Source organism: Strix uralensis, chromosome Z (genome assembly GCF_047716275.1).
Source record: "Strix uralensis isolate ZFMK-TIS-50842 chromosome Z, bStrUra1, whole genome shotgun sequence".
In the NCBI taxonomy this organism is placed as follows: Eukaryota; Metazoa; Chordata; class Aves; order Strigiformes; family Strigidae; genus Strix; species Strix uralensis.
In genome coordinates this window covers 45,043,190-45,063,592 of record NC_134012.1, presented here as the reverse complement: position 1 = coordinate 45,063,592, position 20,403 = coordinate 45,043,190, and the positions used below count along the sequence as shown (strand labels likewise).

General features: G+C 39.2%; 1 protein-coding gene across 1 annotated transcript in view; it reads right to left on the bottom strand.

The window, feature by feature from the left end:
* Positions 1-934: 934 nt before the first annotated feature.
* The window catches only part of TRPM6 (transient receptor potential cation channel subfamily M member 6), a 57,495-nt gene continuing 38,026 nt past the window's right edge, over positions 935-20,403 (bottom strand). Inside the window, exons 21-30 of the mRNA XM_074856908.1 lie at positions 19,790-19,848; positions 17,577-17,602; positions 15,743-15,793; positions 13,470-13,535; positions 10,891-11,177; positions 10,551-10,633; positions 9,810-10,015; positions 7,858-7,909; positions 1,560-1,666; positions 935-1,056 (exon numbers count right to left, since the gene is read on the bottom strand). Of these exons, the coding sequence (XP_074713009.1) occupies positions 935-1,056; positions 1,560-1,666; positions 7,858-7,909; positions 9,810-10,015; positions 10,551-10,633; positions 10,891-11,177; positions 13,470-13,535; positions 15,743-15,793; positions 17,577-17,602; positions 19,790-19,848 (1,059 nt within the window). The remainder of the gene's footprint in view (positions 1,057-1,559; positions 1,667-7,857; positions 7,910-9,809; positions 10,016-10,550; positions 10,634-10,890; positions 11,178-13,469; positions 13,536-15,742; positions 15,794-17,576; positions 17,603-19,789; positions 19,849-20,403) is intronic.

Below are 20,403 nucleotides of genomic sequence, written 5' to 3'. Positions count from 1 at the left end.
AAATGCATGCATGTAATTGCACCACTGCTAGACAGTCCTATGTACAGTCTGACACTGACAACAAGAAGTTAAATACCAAATGGAACATATTATTCTTAGTGACTTTTAAAACCTTTGTTGCCAGTTACATTCTGAAACTAAAATATTATAAAGAAAGGCAGGTCCTGGTTAAAAGTTGAATCATGTTCAAGGTTATTCTTTATGTTTGTATTAAAGATCATAAATGCATCAATTTCATCAATTCAAAATGAGAAAGGTCAATGATGCTTGCAAGTCAAATAATCTAACCCTTCATTGTTCAACTTGTTCTTGATATGTTAAAAGAATTCAAGGTGAAGCTCCCATTGAATTTTTCCACCTACCTGCTATATCAGTGACTATTGTTTAAACCACTAATTCATTACTCATAAGTTCTTGGTTTGTCTCTGCATCAAAATCAACAATAAAGAGAAAATAATGTTTCTGCAATTTCCTGGAGATCCTCCTATGCCCAGGGAAAAGTGAGCAGGGGCTCTGTCTCTGAAAATGAATGATTTGCATGTGTGTAAACACTCAGTTATTTATTAAAGAGCCGAGAGAGAAACATCAGATCACTACCCCTTGGAAATATGCTTGTCATGGTAATTTTCCTAAAAAAGCAGAGTTTGGAACCATAATCCACATTAAAAAGTCACTGATGGGACAGTTCATCCAGCTAAGGGGTGACCTGCTCCTGGAAATTCACTGAACTGTATGAGAAAGACCAGCACAAAGAGCATGGAAGGGGAGTAAATAAAGATAATTTTTTTTTATTCCTTGCCTACAGGGTCTGTCAAGGGCAGACAGACACTGCACTCAGACACCTGAGTTTTGTTCTTTTGGACTGACCCATGGCAGTGACAAGGGACAGGTTCTTGAGCACATAAACACGTGGGCTCTGCTCGCAGCCACCACTTCACAGCCGTGTGTCATACTCCAAGGGCTCATCTGCATCATCAGCTCCTCTGATGCTTGTCTCTATTTCTATTTCGAAGGCTGGACCAACCCTTTCCAGTGCGTAGTCACTTCTTCTCAAATCTACGGCAAGAAAATAAATTCAACAATGCAGACAAGTAAATATTTGAAAAACACGTACACCCCAGGCAGTGTCCAACCCAGTGACTGGTGGTGGTCTGTTAGCTGTTTCCAGGAGGAAGAAAATCTGCAGCAGGGCAAATGAGAGCCAGGGGAATGAAAGCCCTGGGGGGACTCAAAATGATGTGAACTGATATGAATGAACCTTCCCTGACTGCATTCATACAGCTGATTTTCCCCTCTATTATCACTAGCTGCTACAGACACAAATAATCAAAAACAATAACACTGCAGTTTCTGTTTCAGACTCAAACAGCAATTATTACTCCATGTAGGCACTGAAAGGAAAGAGCCTTCCCCTAGAAAAAATAGGGTGTGTGTAAAATCATCCAGAACAGCAATCTGTTTTGGCTTTGAGTTCTTGTCTTTACAGAATGCCTAGGCCTTTACTTCCTTGCACTTAAAAAGTTATACATAGATTAAAAATTAATCTTTACTTTGCATACCAGGAAGTTTCAGCCTCCTGCAGCAAGAGTTACAACGATGCTTTGTGATGAAGTTTCTTATTGCACCTTCTCCTAGGTTTGCTGGTCCAAATACCATCTTTCCAGATCTAAAAGAAATGTTATTAAATAATCAGTGAATTCAAAATAAAGCAATTGTAAGGGAGAGAGATGATGATTTGGGTTTTTTTAAAAATCAGAGATAAGTTAGCCCTTTGTATAAAGTCAATCAAAGCTTAGGGTACATCACAAGTTTTTTACCTGTGGGACAAGGAAACTGCCAGTTCTGGTAAAGTATTACCCCACACAACTTTTCTTTCCTACTGTATCTCAGAAACGCTCTAAAGGGAGACAGGACAGACCCAGCAGTTCCTAGCAAAATGCTCAAAGGAAATTTGGACACAGTGATGTGTAGACAACATACGCCAGAATCTGAGTGATTCTGTTGCAGCCATCGCTCCTTCTCATCAAGCAAATGGTTTGGTTCTGGTTTTGATAGTAGGCACCTGGGAACAAACCAGAGCTAGCAAGGTCTTACTTCTACCTTATTTAAGAACAGAAAGCCAAAAGCAAGCAGAACCCTAGTCACATTAATATGCAGCACAGAAAAAAAAAACACAGAACACTGCTGACAAGAAAGGCTTTAAAATTTATTGGCTTCTTCCTATGCTCATTTCCATGTGTCTGCACTCTGGCCAATTCAGCAACGTTACTAGGGGATCCATTTGTGGAAGTGTATTGCATATCCTGAATGAAGCTGACACAATTACAAACAGAAGCAAGCTATATCCACACATGTATTAGACGTACCACATAATTATAACAGATTTTTAATGTAGTCTGAAAGATCAGTGTTCATTAATTTTAATATTGCTCTACCATTATTCTCAAGAATTTAATTGACATTCTAGACATCACAGAACACAGCACACAAGAAGCACTTCCAAAGAAACTTTATGAATGCTAGTATTTTATTTTAATGATATGCAGAGTGGAAACAACACATTTTGAAATCTGAAATCAATTACAGCTCTGTGAAGCTATATAAAAAGATTTTAACTCTCTCAAATCTATCTGTAATCCACACTTGCAAAATATATTCTCTCTAAAGAAAGTAGTTTTCAAATATGACACTCTCCCTGTTCACACAGGAGAAAAGCTATGATTAGACAAAACTACTACAGAAAGCTTAGTATCTCTCTAATTTCTGGCAGACTCTAAAGACTACCTGTCTCCTGGATCATCTGAAGGACCCATCTAATCAGCTTTTACTGCAAATTAGTACATCAAACAAGACAAGAAGTGAAATATAATTTAAGTGCCATATATACACTTCAATGACATGATGCTATATAGCCATTTCCATCCTTGGTATAATCTGGTAAAATGTCAGTAAGAATAGAACATACTTAAGTATTTGCTTGGGCAGGCATAGGAAATTGAGAAGACTGCACTAACCACAAGGGTATGGAACCACTCTGACACTTCCTCTGATTTGTTATTCCATGCAAAGTGCAGCAAATAGCACAGGACAGACTGATAATTTTCTTATGCTGTTGTGAGATAAACAGGGATATTGTTTGCTACATATATGAAGTAATCTTTCCTCTCTACCCAGCACTGGCAATGGTTCAAGAGGAATACTGCATTTAAATTTGGAAAACTATTTCCAGAAATATGGGGATAAATCGGGAAAATAACAAGAATGACCAGAAGTCTAGAAATCATGACATATATGAAAAGATTAGGGGGTAGCCTAAAAAGAAAAAAAAGAAATTGAAGGAGAAGGTGCTGACTACCTTTGAACTTGTTGAAATTTTTTTGTCTATGTCAATAGTAGACGGGACCAGAAAGAAATGTTTCAAGAAGGAAATCGGGAAAAAACTTTCAGATAGTAATGATAGTATGGAAACACATGCTCTGGGACGTTCTTAAGGTCATGCTTGGAAGACCTTAAGATTTGTCTGTACAAGATCTGTAAAGCCAAGAATGACCTGGTGCAGAAGAAGAAACGGCTGAACTCTTTGGGTCCCTTCTAATCCTACAAATGTTTTATAAACAAAGTCACTTTCCTGGTTATTCATGGTCTGATTTCATCTTCAAGGAGAGAAAAATATTGAGCCCAGCTTTCCTATTTCCCAAGCAGGTGAATTAATGTGAGCTAATGGGCTTAAAAAAACAAAACATGTTCCTCATTTTGTGCAGAACCTTACCTAATAGATACACTCCATAAATGCCTACCAGATTGTACCAGACTGGTCCTGCCTGGTAACACAGACTGTGCTGATGCAAACAGCGCTCCTTATAGTGCGGAGCTACAAATGCTCAAAGCAGGCAATAAGAAATTTACAGGGCTTTACTGATGGAAGGTAAAGGACTGTGGGGGGCTTCATGGCAAGTAGCACCTTTCCAGGGAGGTGCCCAAGTCATGTATTTGGTATGTTCTTGCAGATTTAGCTTCCAGTCCACCTGTTTCAGTTGTGCAGGTTTCTACAGTAGATGTTCAGTTCATGCAGATGCTTCATCTACTGGCAGCAATTCAGCGGCAAATTGTTTAGCTAGAAGTGCACAGCTTTGTAAAATGCAATAGATTTGTTCTTCAGAACACATGCTAATGAGTAGATTCAGAGAACGTGGTCTCCACTCCTTACTAAAACCTTCAGCCCATCACTATCTGCCTGAGAGCTTTCAAAAGGGAGAGTAAGAGACCTAGAACCTCTGACAACTCCTTTTCACATGCTTGCAATGAGATTTTTGACTGTCAGCACCCTTTTTCTCACCTCTCTCAGCAGGCCTAATGCATCAGTTCTTTCCAACTTGAAACTCAGCCCACTACTTTCCTCATCCCTGAATCTGCTCTACAGACACTCTGCACCTAGTGTCTGTGAAAGCTTTACCCGTGTGGACTTTGTTGTGGATTCGGCAAGTAGTACATGCTAAAAAGAGCATCCAGAGCAATACTGATGAGGCAATTCTTCCCAACATTTGTGTACAGGAGTCTGTAGGGACTGCACTGTGTCACAACCTTGCTGTTGTGCCTCAAATATTTCTGTTTTTAAGAGAAATCTTTTTGTGAACATTAGACCCACATCATTTTGTCACATCGTATGCAGTGCACATGGCCAGATCTTCAATTGATGCTAAATATCCATGAACTTACACTGATTTACATCAGCTCAGGATTTGTCTGAGATGTCACAGTATCAGGCATACTTTCCAAACAGATCTGTTATTTTTATCATAAAACCAAGACAGAATGCACTATCACAGAGCTAGAGGTCACACTGTGCCATTACAAAGTCCATTTCAAGACACCATGCAGGATGCATGAAGGAAAAGACTCATTACAAGATAATGACATGAGCCACTAAATCAGTGGAATTAAAGAAGCAAAACATAAATAATTTAACTATAAGTAGTGCTAAAATTTGAATCAGCCCTGACAGTCAGATGCCATCTATCTTTTCCCAGGCTTCTAAGAGAACACGAGCTCAAAGCAACTTTTGAGTTAGTGCACAGGTTTGGATTAAATATCTTACCTACAAATGAAAACTTAAAACAGATCTTGTTACTGCCAGAAATGTTTCTCTTGTGACCAAATGAAGGCTAGAGCAAAGACATTGTTATTATTACTGTTTTAGAAAGTGTTTCTTAGAATTGTGTATCTACTAGCTGCTTACAGAATTCATCCAGTTTCACTGACTTATTCCTTTAGATCCCTGAATCAAAACAATATAGTTTCACAACTTGCTGTTCTGAAGATTTCCCTGAACATAATAAAATCAAGCTGGTTTTGATCAATTAATCAACACTTGCTCTTTAACTAGGACTTGACTGTTTTGCAGACGATAAAAAACAAAACAAGAAGTTCTGAAAATAAGACCTGTGTGATCATATTTTAATATGACAAAATTATTAAATAACAAAAATAATCCAGGACACTAATAAACATATGCTTCAAGATAATGGAGATAAATATTATTCCTATTCTAAAGAGGATAGGTTGCGTTGTCGTGTTCAGTACTCTGGTCAATGACTGGCTACAGTCTTCAGTAATAATTATTACAGCTCATGCTATCACTGACAGAAAAAATTCACTTGAACAGTAACAAATCAGACTTCTATACATCTGTAGCTGTAGCAATACCTTAAAAATGTTTACTAAAATCTTGTGAAAAACTACATGATTGACCTCTCTGTCTCTGTCCTAAGCTATCCCTAAGCTATGCCCTAAGCTATGCTTCTGTCATGGTCCTATGACCTACTTAGTGACTTTGTCACTGTGAGGTGCTCAACATATTTTTGATGTTGCTTCCAAAATAAATATTATATGGCCAATACACTTATATTCATAATTAAACATTCATACAACACTAATACAGTAATTTATTACTAAACGTATTAATGAAATATTAACAATGGTCCCATAACTGAGAGCCTGCTTCCAAAATTAACTTGTTCTGAGTTCTAGGCAAGTCATCTGATATTTCTATAGATAATTGCCCTTTGTATTAAATCAGACTTTTCATACTTATATCTTTCTTCCTTCCAAACATGAGACATCCCTTCAATCAGATGACATGAGCTGAGCAAGAGTGAGACAAGCTGAGCACAAGACAGTGGGAGGGCAAGGACGCCAGGGCACAGCTGGAGACATCCTCAGCTCCCCAGAGAAGAGGACCTTGCAGGACAGCAACCATCAACACTACTGCTCCTCCTCTTGCTACATCAAATACCAGTAAGGAGCAACGTTGCAGGATGGAAGAATGGCCATGGTCTAATTCTGAAATTTGATGCATGAAAGCAGACTGATACTTCTGTGTAGTCTCCCTAGCTTTTGTAACTTGCCATACATGATTTACCATCTCCGTATCACCACTAGGGCCTACTGGAAAGACCAGAGGTTCAGAGGCCCTCATCCTCTTAAGCCATTGTGGCCCCATATACTCCATGAAACAATGCCCCACAAGGCAGGGGAAATTGGTCTGCCACATTTAAGTTACTGATGACCTCCTTTGGTACAAATCTGTGAAGAGACAGGGTCTTCCATCTCCCATTCCTGCTCTCCTTGCATAGTCCCAGAAAATTCCTGTGCTCCCCTGTGCACAGCAGTACAGACTCTCCTCATCTTTGATACACCACTCACCACATGTTGGGAGCTGGGACACTTACAGTCCCCCAAGTCCACAGTCCTCCAAAGCTCGATCCCCAAAGAGGGGATCGAGAGCATCCTCAGTAAGTTTGCAGATGACACCAAGTTGGGTGGGAGTGTTGATCTGCTCGAGGGTAGGGAGGCTCTGCAGAGAGACCTGGACAGGCTGGAGCGATGGGCTGAGGCCAGCTGTAGGAGTTTCAATAAGGCCAAATACCGGGTGCTGCACTTGGGCCACAACAACCCCCAGCAGCGCTACAGGCTTGGGGAGGAGTGGCTGGAGAGCTGCCAGTCAGAGAGGGACCTGGGGGTGTTGATTGACAGCCGGCTGAACAGGAGCCAGCAGTGTGCCCAGGTGGCCAAGAAGGCCAATGGCATCCTGGCTTGCATCAGAAATAGCGTGGCCAGCAGGGACAGGGAAGTGATCTTGCCCCTGGACTCAGCACTGGTGAGGCCACACCTCGATGACTGTGTTCAGTTTTGGGCCCCTCACTACAAAAAGGACATTGAATTACTCGAGCGTGTCCAGAGAAGGGCAATGAAGCTGGTGAAGGGTCTGGAGCACAGGTCGTATGAGGAGCGGCTGAGGGAACTGGGGTTGTTTAGTCTGGAGAAGAGGAGGCTGAGGGGAGACCTCATCGCCCTCTACAACTACCTGAAAGGAGGTTGCAGAGAGCTGGGGATGAGTCTCTTTAACCAAGTAACAAGCGATAGGACAAGAGGGAATGTCCTCAAGTTGCGCCAGGGAAGGTTTAGACTAGACATTAGGAAGTATTTCTTTCCAGAACGGGTTGTTAGGCATTGGAATGGGCTGCCCAGGGAGGTGGTGGAGTCCCCATCCCTGGAGGTGTTTAAGAGTTGGGTCGACATAGCACTGAGGGATATGGTGTAGTTGGAAACTGCAAATGCTAGGTTAAAGGTTGGACTAGATGATCTTCAAGGTCCTTTCCAACCTAGATGATTCTGTGATTCTGTGAAAGCACTGCAGAAGATGTAGCCTCTCCATTGACATCATAACTTCATTTAACCCAAACACCATGCAAAAAATAAATAAATCTCTCTCACACAAAACATAAGAAATGCTCTAAATACACAGAATGTTGGCAGAACATCTGAAGTGAATTATAATTTCATCAGAAAGAAACCTACTTTTTGTCTTCAGGTTTAATCACAGATGGATCTGTAAGGTTTTCCCCAACACCTACAACAAAATCGACAGTGCGTGTTACAAAGCAGTCACAATTTCATAATCTGGCACTTAACAAAAATGTAATTACCCTTTTCTTTGTAGATCATAAAGTGTCATAGTTAAAGTGGTCATGAGTGAAAAAGAAAACGCTATGAGTACAAAAATCTGTTAAGTATTGGCAAATATACAGAGTTCTTAGTACAGTCTTGACTTCAGCTGCTTTGAGGTTTATTTATACACAGACAGAAGGCTTATGCAAATGCACTACATATTATGCTGAAGCTCAGCTAACTAAGCAAAATGTGACCAACCATAAGACCGCTATTTAAGTTGGAGTAAAGGTATTAATCAGATGTGGATCTTACTGATATCAATATATCTACTGTCAGATACATGTTCTCTTCAAGGTAACAAACACAAGACACAACTTCGTGATTTGGTGTTATCCCCTTTTTCTTCTGAGTGGCCATGGAAGTGTATTAAATAAATAATTTCATTATGACACCTGAATGCTGATACCTATGTTGCAGTTTTACCCAAACTGATGACATACTATCATTTTACCAAAAAGCTCTTTTCTTATATCTGAGAAAATCATTGTGCTTTTACAATAAAGAAAAAAGTCTATGATCATATGATATGCAATTATTTCTATTTCAGCAGGCCACTGATGGTAAGTTCATATTCTGCAACAAAAACCAGTAAAGATCATGGAAAAAGCATGTTGTGAGTGAAATAGCCCCAAACTGCAACACTTCAATGAAGATCATTTCAGTTTATGCAAATTAGACAAAATGTGCTCTATATGTATGTGGAGATGGCCCTGGTATTATATAGTAAATTGTGATATCGATTAATCCTATTAGAACTCAAAGGGGAGCAGCCCTTGCACTTTTCCTAAACTCCAGATTAGAGAACTACAAGATAAACACGAGGCCAAAACTAGAGCAGATTTCAGTTTGTTAGAGATGGAAACTGAAGCTCCAGTCTTGACGATTTACATAGATGTTTAAATTCTCCATGTTTGAGCCAATATAGTTGGTCTGGAACTGTCGAGAACTGAATAATAAACCCAAGAAAACTTCAGACAAATTCTAGTAGGCTATGGTGAAGACACACTTACTCTTTCTGTATTTTTTTTCATGTGCAGCTAAAACCAAATGAAGGCAAGGATGGAATTATAGGTTTATTTTGCATAATAAGCATGTCTTTTTGTAATTCACAGCTTCTGGATGCTGTAAAATGTAAATATGTTAAGTCTCTGTCTACCCATACACATTTCCCTTGACAGAAATGACAAACAACAGTGTTTATAATGTTTGATGGGTGATGTTCATCTTCTGAACATTGTCAACTGTTTTATCTCTTTAAAATATGCCATGTTCCCACTTACACATGTACAGTAAAGCGATCACATGCTCTCTGAAAGAGTCACCAGACTTTGTGAATAGCATTCAGGCTTGCAGCTTATGTAAACTGCTTTCAGGTTTATTAATATGAAAAACGAAAAAATACAGATAGTCCTTCACACTCTTAACAGATATAGACATACATTAGGTGTGCGCATATGAATCCCTGTATTATTTACCTATCTTAATAAAAATACCTTAACTGTGGAGTGTTTTTTTGGAGCTGCCTGAAATGTTTCTGCACCCTTTATCTACCTGCTCTTTTGCCCATTCAGCCTAGATGTATCTGAAGTCAAATTATTTTCCTATTACATGTACATTAATCTAGAGTGTTTCTGTGGATACTCATTTATCACTGCCACACAACAGATATCCAGGGGTTTCTTGAGCTTCGCCAGTATGTAAATGAGAAGATAATTTGGCCCATTTCTCAGTACTAAATTCTCTTTTGAGAGAATAGCTTTTCATTAGGTTTCCAATAGTGATCCGACGCTAGCACTTACCTTGCAAATCCAGGACAAGAAGCTCCCCATGGGTGTACACATAGGTCCAGTGAGAGAAGGCCAGCATTAGTTCTTCCAGCAAACTGCTGGGAGTAATCTCGTCTCCATTGTTGTTGTTGTATTTCCGAAACTCACCAGTCATGTACTTCTCAATGGTCAGCCACTGGTTTGCTGAATGGCAGTAGATGAGGAAAACTTCCAGGAACCTGTACATATAAATGGAGTCTATCAGGAACTGGCAGGGCAATGAACATCCTCACAGTCAGCACATGGCATGATGCAAAGAAAATATACCAAAAAGGAGGTTACATCTTCCCTAGGTGGAGCATTTTGAACAGCAGGATGTATCAAATAGTAGACAGCACAAAGGCTTTCTTGGTTTGATAACTCTCAAAACAAAGCACTTGATCAGAAAGTCTAGTTTATGGACAAACAACATAATCTAATTTACTCCAGTCCACTGTAAATGAGCTATATGAAATTGGTTTATGTTAATTGCATAAAAGGCAATTCTTGCTTAAGTCTAAGGAACAGCATTATGAAGAAGATTGCCATCACATGTAGCTATAAAGACAAAGTTCAAAGCTACCTACCTTTCCTCTTAAAAAGTTGATTAACTATCTTAGATTGTCTAAACAGCAGCTATTTCAACCCACTGTGGAAAAGAAGGCTGCACTAGACCTGGGATACAGCTGAGAAAAGAAGCCTTTGGCATTCAACATTTAAAGACAGTGATTTTACCTTGGAGTATAGGGAATAGTATGAGGCTTCACTTGATTGAAGGTATAGATTAATTTCTGGGCAGCCCTTTGCTGTTGGATCTCCTGAAGAAAATAATGTTGTAAACATCACTTTCATTTTCATGAAGAAAAGTGCCATGGATTTGTCAAAACACACACCCCCACCCCTGATTGTATACTGTTTACATATGGGAGATATATCTTACTCAAAACCTTTTTCCTTTCCAAAACGTAACATCAAACCACGTGTCAACCATGCTGAAGACATTCACAGGTAAGCAGCGTAACATTTAAGGCACATCAGGCTAGACCAGTCAGTGTGCCTCCAGGTCTGAACTCACCCTCAGGCAGAGATGTAACACCGTGCCATCATGAAAGATCTTTTGCCAAGTCTGAACCACCTCTGGCAGAAAAGACTTCACAATAAATACTTGTCCCAGCTTTAATATATCATTCTCAGACCAAGTACAAATGACCTTCATGGCCCTCCGCAGACCCCCATCCATCTCCTCCCGTGACAAGACTTGGATCATTGCAGCCATACCACGCTGGGACCACGAAGACATGCTTTTATCAAGGTTCATAGGTGAACTTTCTTCTAGTCGATAGACCGTCACTTCCTCTCCAGCTTAAATAAAAGGAAGTTTTATTAGCAGAAGTCACACATTGCAAAAACAGAAGAAAACTGCATTTTGATTTCATGTCTTAAAATAACATACCGCTTTACACACCATCATAAGCCACACTTTAAAAGAGACCTTTTTTATCATTAACTGTTCATTTGTATGAAAACTTCCCCAGCCTAAACTTACACTACTTACTAAATACATTCTGCTTAAGATCTACTGCAAAAACGTGCGTGGTCCAAAGAGCGTGTATTAAGCCTCCAAACAGACATGAATTTAAGATCTCCTGGACACTTCCACACAAACGAAGCTCACTGATATTCTGGTCTATATAAATCAATCTTATTTGCCATAGGTTTTTGAGTACTTAAAGCTGGTTGAGTTTTAGATGTACATAATTTTAAAGGGTTACCGTTTTATCTCCAGTGTATGAACTTTAAATATCCTGAGTGTGGCTCCATCTGTTTATGCACTTATGTGGAAGGGGAATTTTTAGAAAGACTTATGTTAACCAAGATCCATGAAACACTCACAGTATTTTCTTTGTAACTGTGCTTAACAATAACAAAAAACAAACAAGATGAACAAAGACACACAGCTTATAATAGTTATTAACCATAACACTAAAGGGCTGGAGAGTGCCACCTTTTGACACAAACAGACAGCTGAGTTGCTTCAAAAGTGGTGATGTGGCCTCAATTAGCCAGGGAAATTAGACTGAAAAAAACATGAATTTTCTTGGAGCAAGGAATCGTAAGAGAACAAGCTAAAGCAAATTAACAGGAAGTTTACAGTTTTGGTGTTTTAAACTAAGATTTGTCTTTTTCCTAGGAATTCCAGTATTAGTTGAACTGTTCAAAATTTCAGATGTCCTGCTCCTGGTAATAACATTTTTCTGAAAGCCTAAAAAAGTGGTGAATTTTGACTCAGTTGCACTTTGCTTCCCATTCCTCTCTTGCAGCGTAAGCAAGACACTTTTCTGTTGCCATCATTTGTAAATTAACAGAAGAGTGGACTGATTTTTCAAACCTGGCATTCCTTCTTGCAACTCACATTATTTGCAATGTTAATTTGTAAGAAACAGGCTTTCACTGGCAACCGTGTTGAGGTAACTACATCTGCAAAATGGCAAAGAATGGCATAAGGAAGGACAAACTGGATTCAGACTAGATTTCCATCCCACTCCTGAGCCTACCTTCACCAGTTAGCACAAATGTAGATGCTGTCAAACACCACAATTTGTGCATATTTTGATTAAAATAAAGCAATGGAAAACCCAGTGTCTTACATAAAAGACAGACACTTGAATAAAGATACCATAACAAGACACATTTTTTAAATCTTCTATTAATTCTTCATTTTATTATCTTTTGACAATTTAATACCTAGAAAGGTGTCTCCTGGGAGCTTCAAAGATTAGAGTGTTCAATATGCTCATAGCTATATTAATTATCTGCAACAATCTGGTCCCAAGAAATCCTATGATGCTGCAAGTATCAGCAACTAGATGCCGTGAGACAAAATATTCTACCCACTGAAAAGAAGGCACCTATATCTCAAGTGTCTAGAGGCAGAGTTTCTACTGCTGTAAGCTAATAGTTTGCACTAATTTCAGAACCATTCCAAAAAATTTATGTATTATTTTCTACCACTCTTCAGTTACAGCAGTTCTTTTTACCTTGGTACACTACAAGTCTTCTGTACCAGACAGAGGAACAGTGCCCTTTCAACCAAAACCTGGTTTTCTTCTTGATGGGATATCATATACATATATCTACATGAATGTGCGTGTGTGTATGAGAGAGAGAAACAGAGAGAGAATGCATGGTTAAGGGGAATCTTGCTGTCTTCAGCTATCCTAATGATAGATACAGAGAAGATGGAGTTAGACTGATCTCTGAGGTTGACATGAATGCCAACAGATACAAGTTACAGCAAGAGAAACCCCAACAAATACTGGGAAAAATACTAGGTTCGCAATGAAGTCAGTCAAACACTGGAAGAGGTTGTACAGCAAAGGTAAGGAATCTCCATTTATAGACATATTCAAAACGCAACTGGACAAGCCCTCACCAACATGATCTGAATTGGCTGCAGAGGGAGTTGGACCAGATGACCTCCAAAAGTCCCTAAATTACTGCATGACTACAATTCTATTCTGGTTCATCTCTTTTAGAAAAGAAGAATTGCTGAAATTAATCCAAGGAAATTTCTCAAACAAAAATCTTTTCTTTAAAAAGGTAACGCATCAACTATTTATAAAGCAAAAAACATAACCATAAGTTAGTACTCACCAAAGAGCTGGACTGGTGTAAATGGTATGGTCTGAGCAAGTCTCATTAAGTTGTTTCTTTCAACAGCTGCAAACAACATAGAATTATTGAATAAATAACAAGCTGGCTGAGTTTCAAAAACATCTGGCAGCACTTTACTGTAGTGTATAAAGACAAGGAGGCTCCAGTGTGATACTGTGTCAGACCTGATCACCATTCTACCCAGCCAACAACTCCCCTTCGCACACCCACAGTATCTCACAAGCATCAGCTGCCACTCTCATTCATTGATTCCCTCCTTCCAAGGAAACAGGCTCTCTGGGACAAACCCCTTGCACCTTGGCTAGAAGGACTGCTTCTGCTAACTCTTCACCCTCCTCCTTCCCTCAAGGGCTGCCGCTGTATCCTACTCCTGCCAGCTCCAATGCAGCAACATTCACACTGCGTCAATGAAACGTATTGGCCCCAGTTGCCCTCACTGCCTGTATCGGCAGGCTCAGAAGCACCTGGGGAACTAGCAAGGCATCACACGAAAATCCAAGCTTGCCCTGCACAGAGCACTGTTTCTTGATCTGGGCTCCTTGCCAAACAACATCAGTAACACTTCTATAGCTCCCTAATTGGCATCTTATTTCTCAGGCAAACTTCAGAGTGCCATCTAAATATTTATGGATTTCTCCTCACAATTACTTAGTTATCAGAGAGGGGAGAGAAGTGTGAAGTAAGCCACAAAAAAGGTAAGACTACAACAAAGAGGCATAGGATGCTACAGTGCTGACTGCCTATTTTCTCTATTCAATGGCTGAAGACAAAACTAGCGTCCAAAGCAGAGAGCAAATCACAGCAGAGCTGTGTTTCTCTGCAGAGCAACCAAAAAACCCTGATGGCAGACTTCCAGAGGCTGGACATCATCTGTCCTTCTAAGATTACTTCTCTAAGCAGAATAGAGATTATTTAGCCCAGAAGGAGAGAGCAAAGTGGACCCATAACATGTCAACCCATGAATTAGGGTCTTCATTTGAGATCTGCATTTCAGACTACACTTCAAGGCTTGTTTACATATTACAAATTCAACAGGCATTGATTAACATGCCTGAATAGGAGCATGGACTGAAAATCAAGGTCCTCCCTTGATGTCACTAGGAACGTGCTCTAGTCATGAAATTAGGGCATAGGAGGGATAAGGATGTGAACAGGGGAGCTGCCAAACCTGTGCCATCTGTCAGACCCTGCCAGCACTCACTCCAGTCTCAAGAAGGCAACATGAAGCAGGCTTGCACCAGCTGCTATCTTAGGTCAAAACTCAAGTTCTTCTGGGTGTGCAGAGAAACAGACTGTATTTGCCTGCACAACGTGATAGCAAAAATAATGCATGAGCAGTGTTTGGTGCAGGATTTTAGTATCAAACTTTTGGGCTTAGTTGGCTAAGTTCTATCCCGATCTCCCCAAGAAAAACTACACTGGAAACCTCTCGAGACATTTGTTAAGTCATAATGGAAACCACTCTCATCTATGCTAAAAAGTCCTACCTAATCTCAAATAGCATGCCTGACGAGAGCCAAATAAATCACTGCAACAACACCATGATGTCAGAGAAATTACTCCTGTACACTGATTACAAACCAGGTGGTGTTATTCCCAGTGAAAATCACGCAGATTTTTGAACTTCAGGAGGCTGCTAATGCTCCTGATCTACCCTAGGCTTCCCTTAAAAGGAGGCCAAGTCCTGTGGGCAACAGAGACATCTACTGACGAGCTCTACTCACTTCTCCTCTGGGAAAAACCAAAACCCAAGCCTCACAGGAATAATGTGTTCGTACTCCGTTCAGAAAAAACCAAGACTGCAGGCAATTAGCATTCAGATGATTTATTCCCTGCCAGATTTCCAGGAGTTCACAGGTATATAAACACAGATTAAGTAGTACAAGACCAATTAACTGAAGAAACCAATTCCAGAAAGTACAAAGGAGGATGTGGGAGGTGTGAGAGGAAGTGACAGCTATAAACAAATGAGTGCCTCTTCTGCCCCCCCAGGAATCAGAGCTCATATTTTGAAAGTGATTATCTACATTCTGCTCTGGATTTGCCAGATATACCCGGAATGGAGCAATTAGCAGCAAGAAAATAATTCCTAGTTTCCTCACTGGAGTGTTAGGCTTGAATTAATATAGAACATTCTTAGCAGTGGGCAATTGTGCAACTCTTCAAAATCACAGAGGATGACAAAAGAAGAACTAATGTTCTTTTCAATTTGTTAAATTACTCAGCTATCATTCCAGTGACTCCTCTCTTACCTGAGTAGTGATGATGCAGATCTTGAGATGTTTTCAAGCAGGCAAAGATATCTGAAATAATTTTTAAAGGATCATTACATTAATTTTTATAGCAGAGATAAACGCATGATTTTTTAATTCCTTCCACCCCAGAGTTTGTCATGAAACAGATTAATCAGAATTAGTACCTCAGCATTCTAAAAAGGAGAATTACTAATAGGCTTTAACTACATTACAATGTACAGAATATTGGCATATTTCAGTCACCAATGTAATATAGCCAGATAACTTATTTATTCAGGGAAATGGTGGGAAACTTGTGATATTAACCTCAAGGACATGTAGCTTCTCTAAGTCAACTACACCTCTGGGATATTAAAAGCACTTTGGTGTCCATCATGCTTCATAGCGTCCCAAAGGCATGATTTTTCCAACTCCATCCTCAGTCATTAAGCATTCCGTTAACTATACTATTACACCAAAGTTATAATAATACTGTCCCATTAACCCACAGCATCTAAAATGCTGTTAAAATATAGACTGACAAACAATTTCTGTGGCTACATATTTAACAGGCACAGGCAGATAAAATTGGGTTTATTTTACAAACCTTTGTTTTATAAAAAAAACTTCTTAATAAAACCAAGATTAGTAAACACATTTCCATTAATTAGATTAAATCACTTTGTTCTGTTGGAAAACAATCCTTCAAATTGCCCAATTTCAGAAAATATGTATACTGTACTACTATTAAATCTGAAAAATGAGGTAATCAAAACTGAATCTTCAGCAAAATATTTGAACATTACACTCTTCTTCTTGGTGTATTTTATTTGCTTGTATTCCCTTTTCTAGCAAAAGAGATGTTAAATAAAAAACATAAATACATGTTGGAGGAAGGGCCAGCATTTCCAAAGTGTCCTTAGTGATTCAAGTCCCCTTTTGCTCTCTTTCTTGCTGGACCCAAATAGTTTTGTTGCATTTTGTATATTGTAAAACAACAAATATGAAAAGGGGAATGGGGTCTAAGTCATTACTTTTGAGGATGGTAAAACTGGATTTTAATCAAAGTAATGGTGAGCTCTAGAGAGTAGCTTCATGCTTGCAGCAGTGTGCTTCAGCACTGCAGCGTTTTGTGCACAGCCAGATCCAGAAAGAGCAATGCTTGAAGGGAAGGTAAGCCTAAGAGCAACTCATTTCTGCATCAGAGTTAGCCTCAAAAAGAGACAGATGCCCAGCTGCTCAGCCTCTTACAGCTAGTGGCATGTCAGGAAAACTGGAAGATAGACTAAAAGGTAACAAATACAAGTGAAGTTAACTAGCACTCTGCTTTTGTGGAACAAAGTCATTCCTTGCTATAACCTTAAACTTCTTCACTGGCCATTTCATAATAAATTCAATCCTTCACTGATTTCATCATTTCAGGGAAAACACACAGGGAGAGGAATTTCACCAAACTGCAACTTGAAAAATCAAGCATACATTAAAAATTTTATATCCTGAGGTATAAATCCTGCTTTAACTCAGGAGATCTCTTAGACTGACAGGGATGAAAGCAGCACCATCATCTTAAAGAGTTTCTTCCTGCTGAAAAGGACAACATTACCAGGCAGACTAGAGTAAAAATAGATCTTTTTCTTTTAAGATTTTGCACTTATCATGAGGAAAACATGTTCTTACAAAAAAATCTTTCACTTTAAAGTACAAATTAGTAACTAATGTATGAAACAATAGCTGAACATTTTCCTATAACCCTTCAACTATAGTAAATTAACTTCCTTTTGGATTTTGTACTTCAGAATTGTCAGATTTGTAGAGAGGAATTAAAATGAGTGACAAGCAACCAAAAACTTACTATCAGTTTCCTCTGAAGCTCTCAACCTGTTTAAAAGCAAACATTTCATATTTTACTCCAAAGTTTCTGTCATTAAGCTAACGCTGGTACATATAAAGAGATGTGATCTATGTGAAGGCACACTCACAAAGGTTTGATTAGCAGTCATAAAACAAAATAACCCTCAATGCAACTTTGTTCATTGCAACAATCAGCAAATAATCTTTGGTTACTGAAGAATAGTCACATTTTTCTGCACGTTTCTTTCTCTACTTTATGTTGAGCTGCTCTTACAATTCTGTATCGCTGTTCATATTATTTATACTGCAATAACAGTATCAGATGAAGACCACTTCAATCACATACACAATTGTTCATTTTTCAATCAATGCTGAGATGAATTCAGAGCTACATACACCATTACCGTTGCTTGCATAAAGACACGACTTTTTAAACTGATGGTCATTTGGATTAGTAAGGCTGCAGAAAGACTACAGCATCAGCATTAACATTAAAGCAGTCTTTGTTACAGGAGTGGATATGATTCACCTCACAGACCAGAGAGATCCCACTGAAGACAACAAACTAAGTGACAGAATCAGGCCACTCAATGGCCTGTAAGTCCTGCTGGTAAGTATGCAGTTTGCCCACTGCCTATAAATGACTGGGGGAAAAAAAAAAAAACAAACAAAACCTAAACAAAAAACCAACCACAGGATGGGTAAAAACCACAATACATTCTTCCTCTTCACATGATGTAATCACAGGGGTTGTGACAGTTTTCTAGTGTCTTTTATTTATTACATCCACAGTGTTACTAAGTGAGATATACAAAAGAAACTGATGAACATAAGAAAGAAGAGGAACACAGAGACAGCACTGCATGTGGGAAAAATAACCCCAATATTAAGATAATGATCAATCAAGCAGGAAAAAAATCAAAAAACGTGCAAAAAAATTGAAAACACTTTTGAAATCAGCATACTCTCACTAAATATAACCAAAGCTTGGTAACTATTGAAAACTATTAAGAAAACCAAGCTAAATATTTTGTAAATGTGCAGACTCAGTATGAAAGAGATTAATCAGAGAATGAGAGAAGCTTTCAGGAGTTGCTAGTATTTTAATTATTAAAAAAGGAAACATGCAATTTGTACAGAAAAAGCAAATGCAACTTTTCATGTTCACTAGATTGGAATAATGGCTAGTCAAAGATGGTATGGTGATCTCAGTGATTGAATTAGAAAATTGGATTATTGTTAGAAGAGGTGTCTATTCCACCTAAAATTATATAATCATTGAATCACAGAATGGGTTGGATTGGAAGGGACTTTGAAGATGATCTAGTTCCAACCCCCCTGCCATGGGCAGGGACACCTTCCACTAGACCAGGTTTCTCAAAGCCCCATCCAACCTGTTCCAGTGTCTCACTACCCTCACAGGAAATAATTTCTTCCTCATATCTAATCTAAATCTACCCTCTTTCAGTTTGAAACCATTACCCTTCGTCCTATCACTACACTCCCTGATAAAGAGCCCCTCCCCATCTTTCTTGTGGGCCTCCTTTAAATACTGGAAGGCCACTACAAGGTCTCCACGGAGCCTTCTCTTCTCTAGGCTGAACAACCCCAACTCTCTCAGTCTGTCCTCATAAGGGAGGGGCTCCAGTTCCCTGATCATCTCCATGGCCTTCCTTGGGACCTGCTCCAACAGGTCCATGTCCTTATGATGGGGGCCCCAGAGCTGGACACAGTACTGCAGGTGGGGTCTCATCAGAGTGGAGTAGAAGGAGAGAATCCCCTCCCTCGACCTGCTGGCCACACTTCTCTTGATGCAGCTCAGGAAGGAGTTGACTTTCTGGGCTGAGAGTGCACATTGCTGGCTCATAGTCAGTTTTCTATCCACCAATACCTGCAAGTCCTTCTCCTCAATCCACTCCTCACTCAGCCTGTATTTGTGCTTGGGATTGCCTTGACCCATGTGCAGGACCTTGCACTTGGCCTTGTTCAACTTCATGAGGTTTGCACTTCAAATTATACGCTTTGTTTAAATGGATCTCCATTAATAAGGCTTCATTTAAAGAAACTTAAACAGACTGAATTGCCTTAACTCTTTATTTCACATAAATTTCTCATCCTAATTATACTGCAAAACTGAAGTTGAATCCTGCAGAAAGTATAGTAGTTTATTTCTAAAACATGTGATGAATATCTTTATATAATAATAATACATACAAGGTGTTCCTGCTCAGATTACTTTTCTTGGTGGTTCCAAATACGCTATTACTCAAATCCTGTAAAAAAAAAGAGATACTTTTACTGGTAAAATCTGCACATCCCTGTCATATACACACTGCACAATTCAAAAAAGTACAATCTTGAAAACACTTACTGATACATTTACTGTTAGCATGGATAGTGACACTAACAAGCACGTGAATGACAGCATTGCCATACCTACACTAAAATGAAACTAATTTGCTCATATTACAGTTTTCCATGCTGTTCCCATACATTTGAATAAAGCACTCACATACCCACCTATATCTCCATACACTCACAAAAGCATGTTAAAGGTCTTCTAGGATGGACAGTATTAAAGAACTCTCTTTATACTGGAAAATTCCAATTTAGGGACAGGCTTTACAGTTGTTGAAAATAAAACGCACCCTACATCTCTATAACAGAAGAAGGTAACACACTGTGCAGCTTTCCAGTGATATTTAGATCACATATTTTCCAGGTCTTATAGTTAAACGAGTATTCAAATAGTCTTTTAAACTTTCAGCCATATTAGGGAAATTGGGCCAGCTAGGTCCTCCTCATGTACTAGTCAGAAATGGGATTAT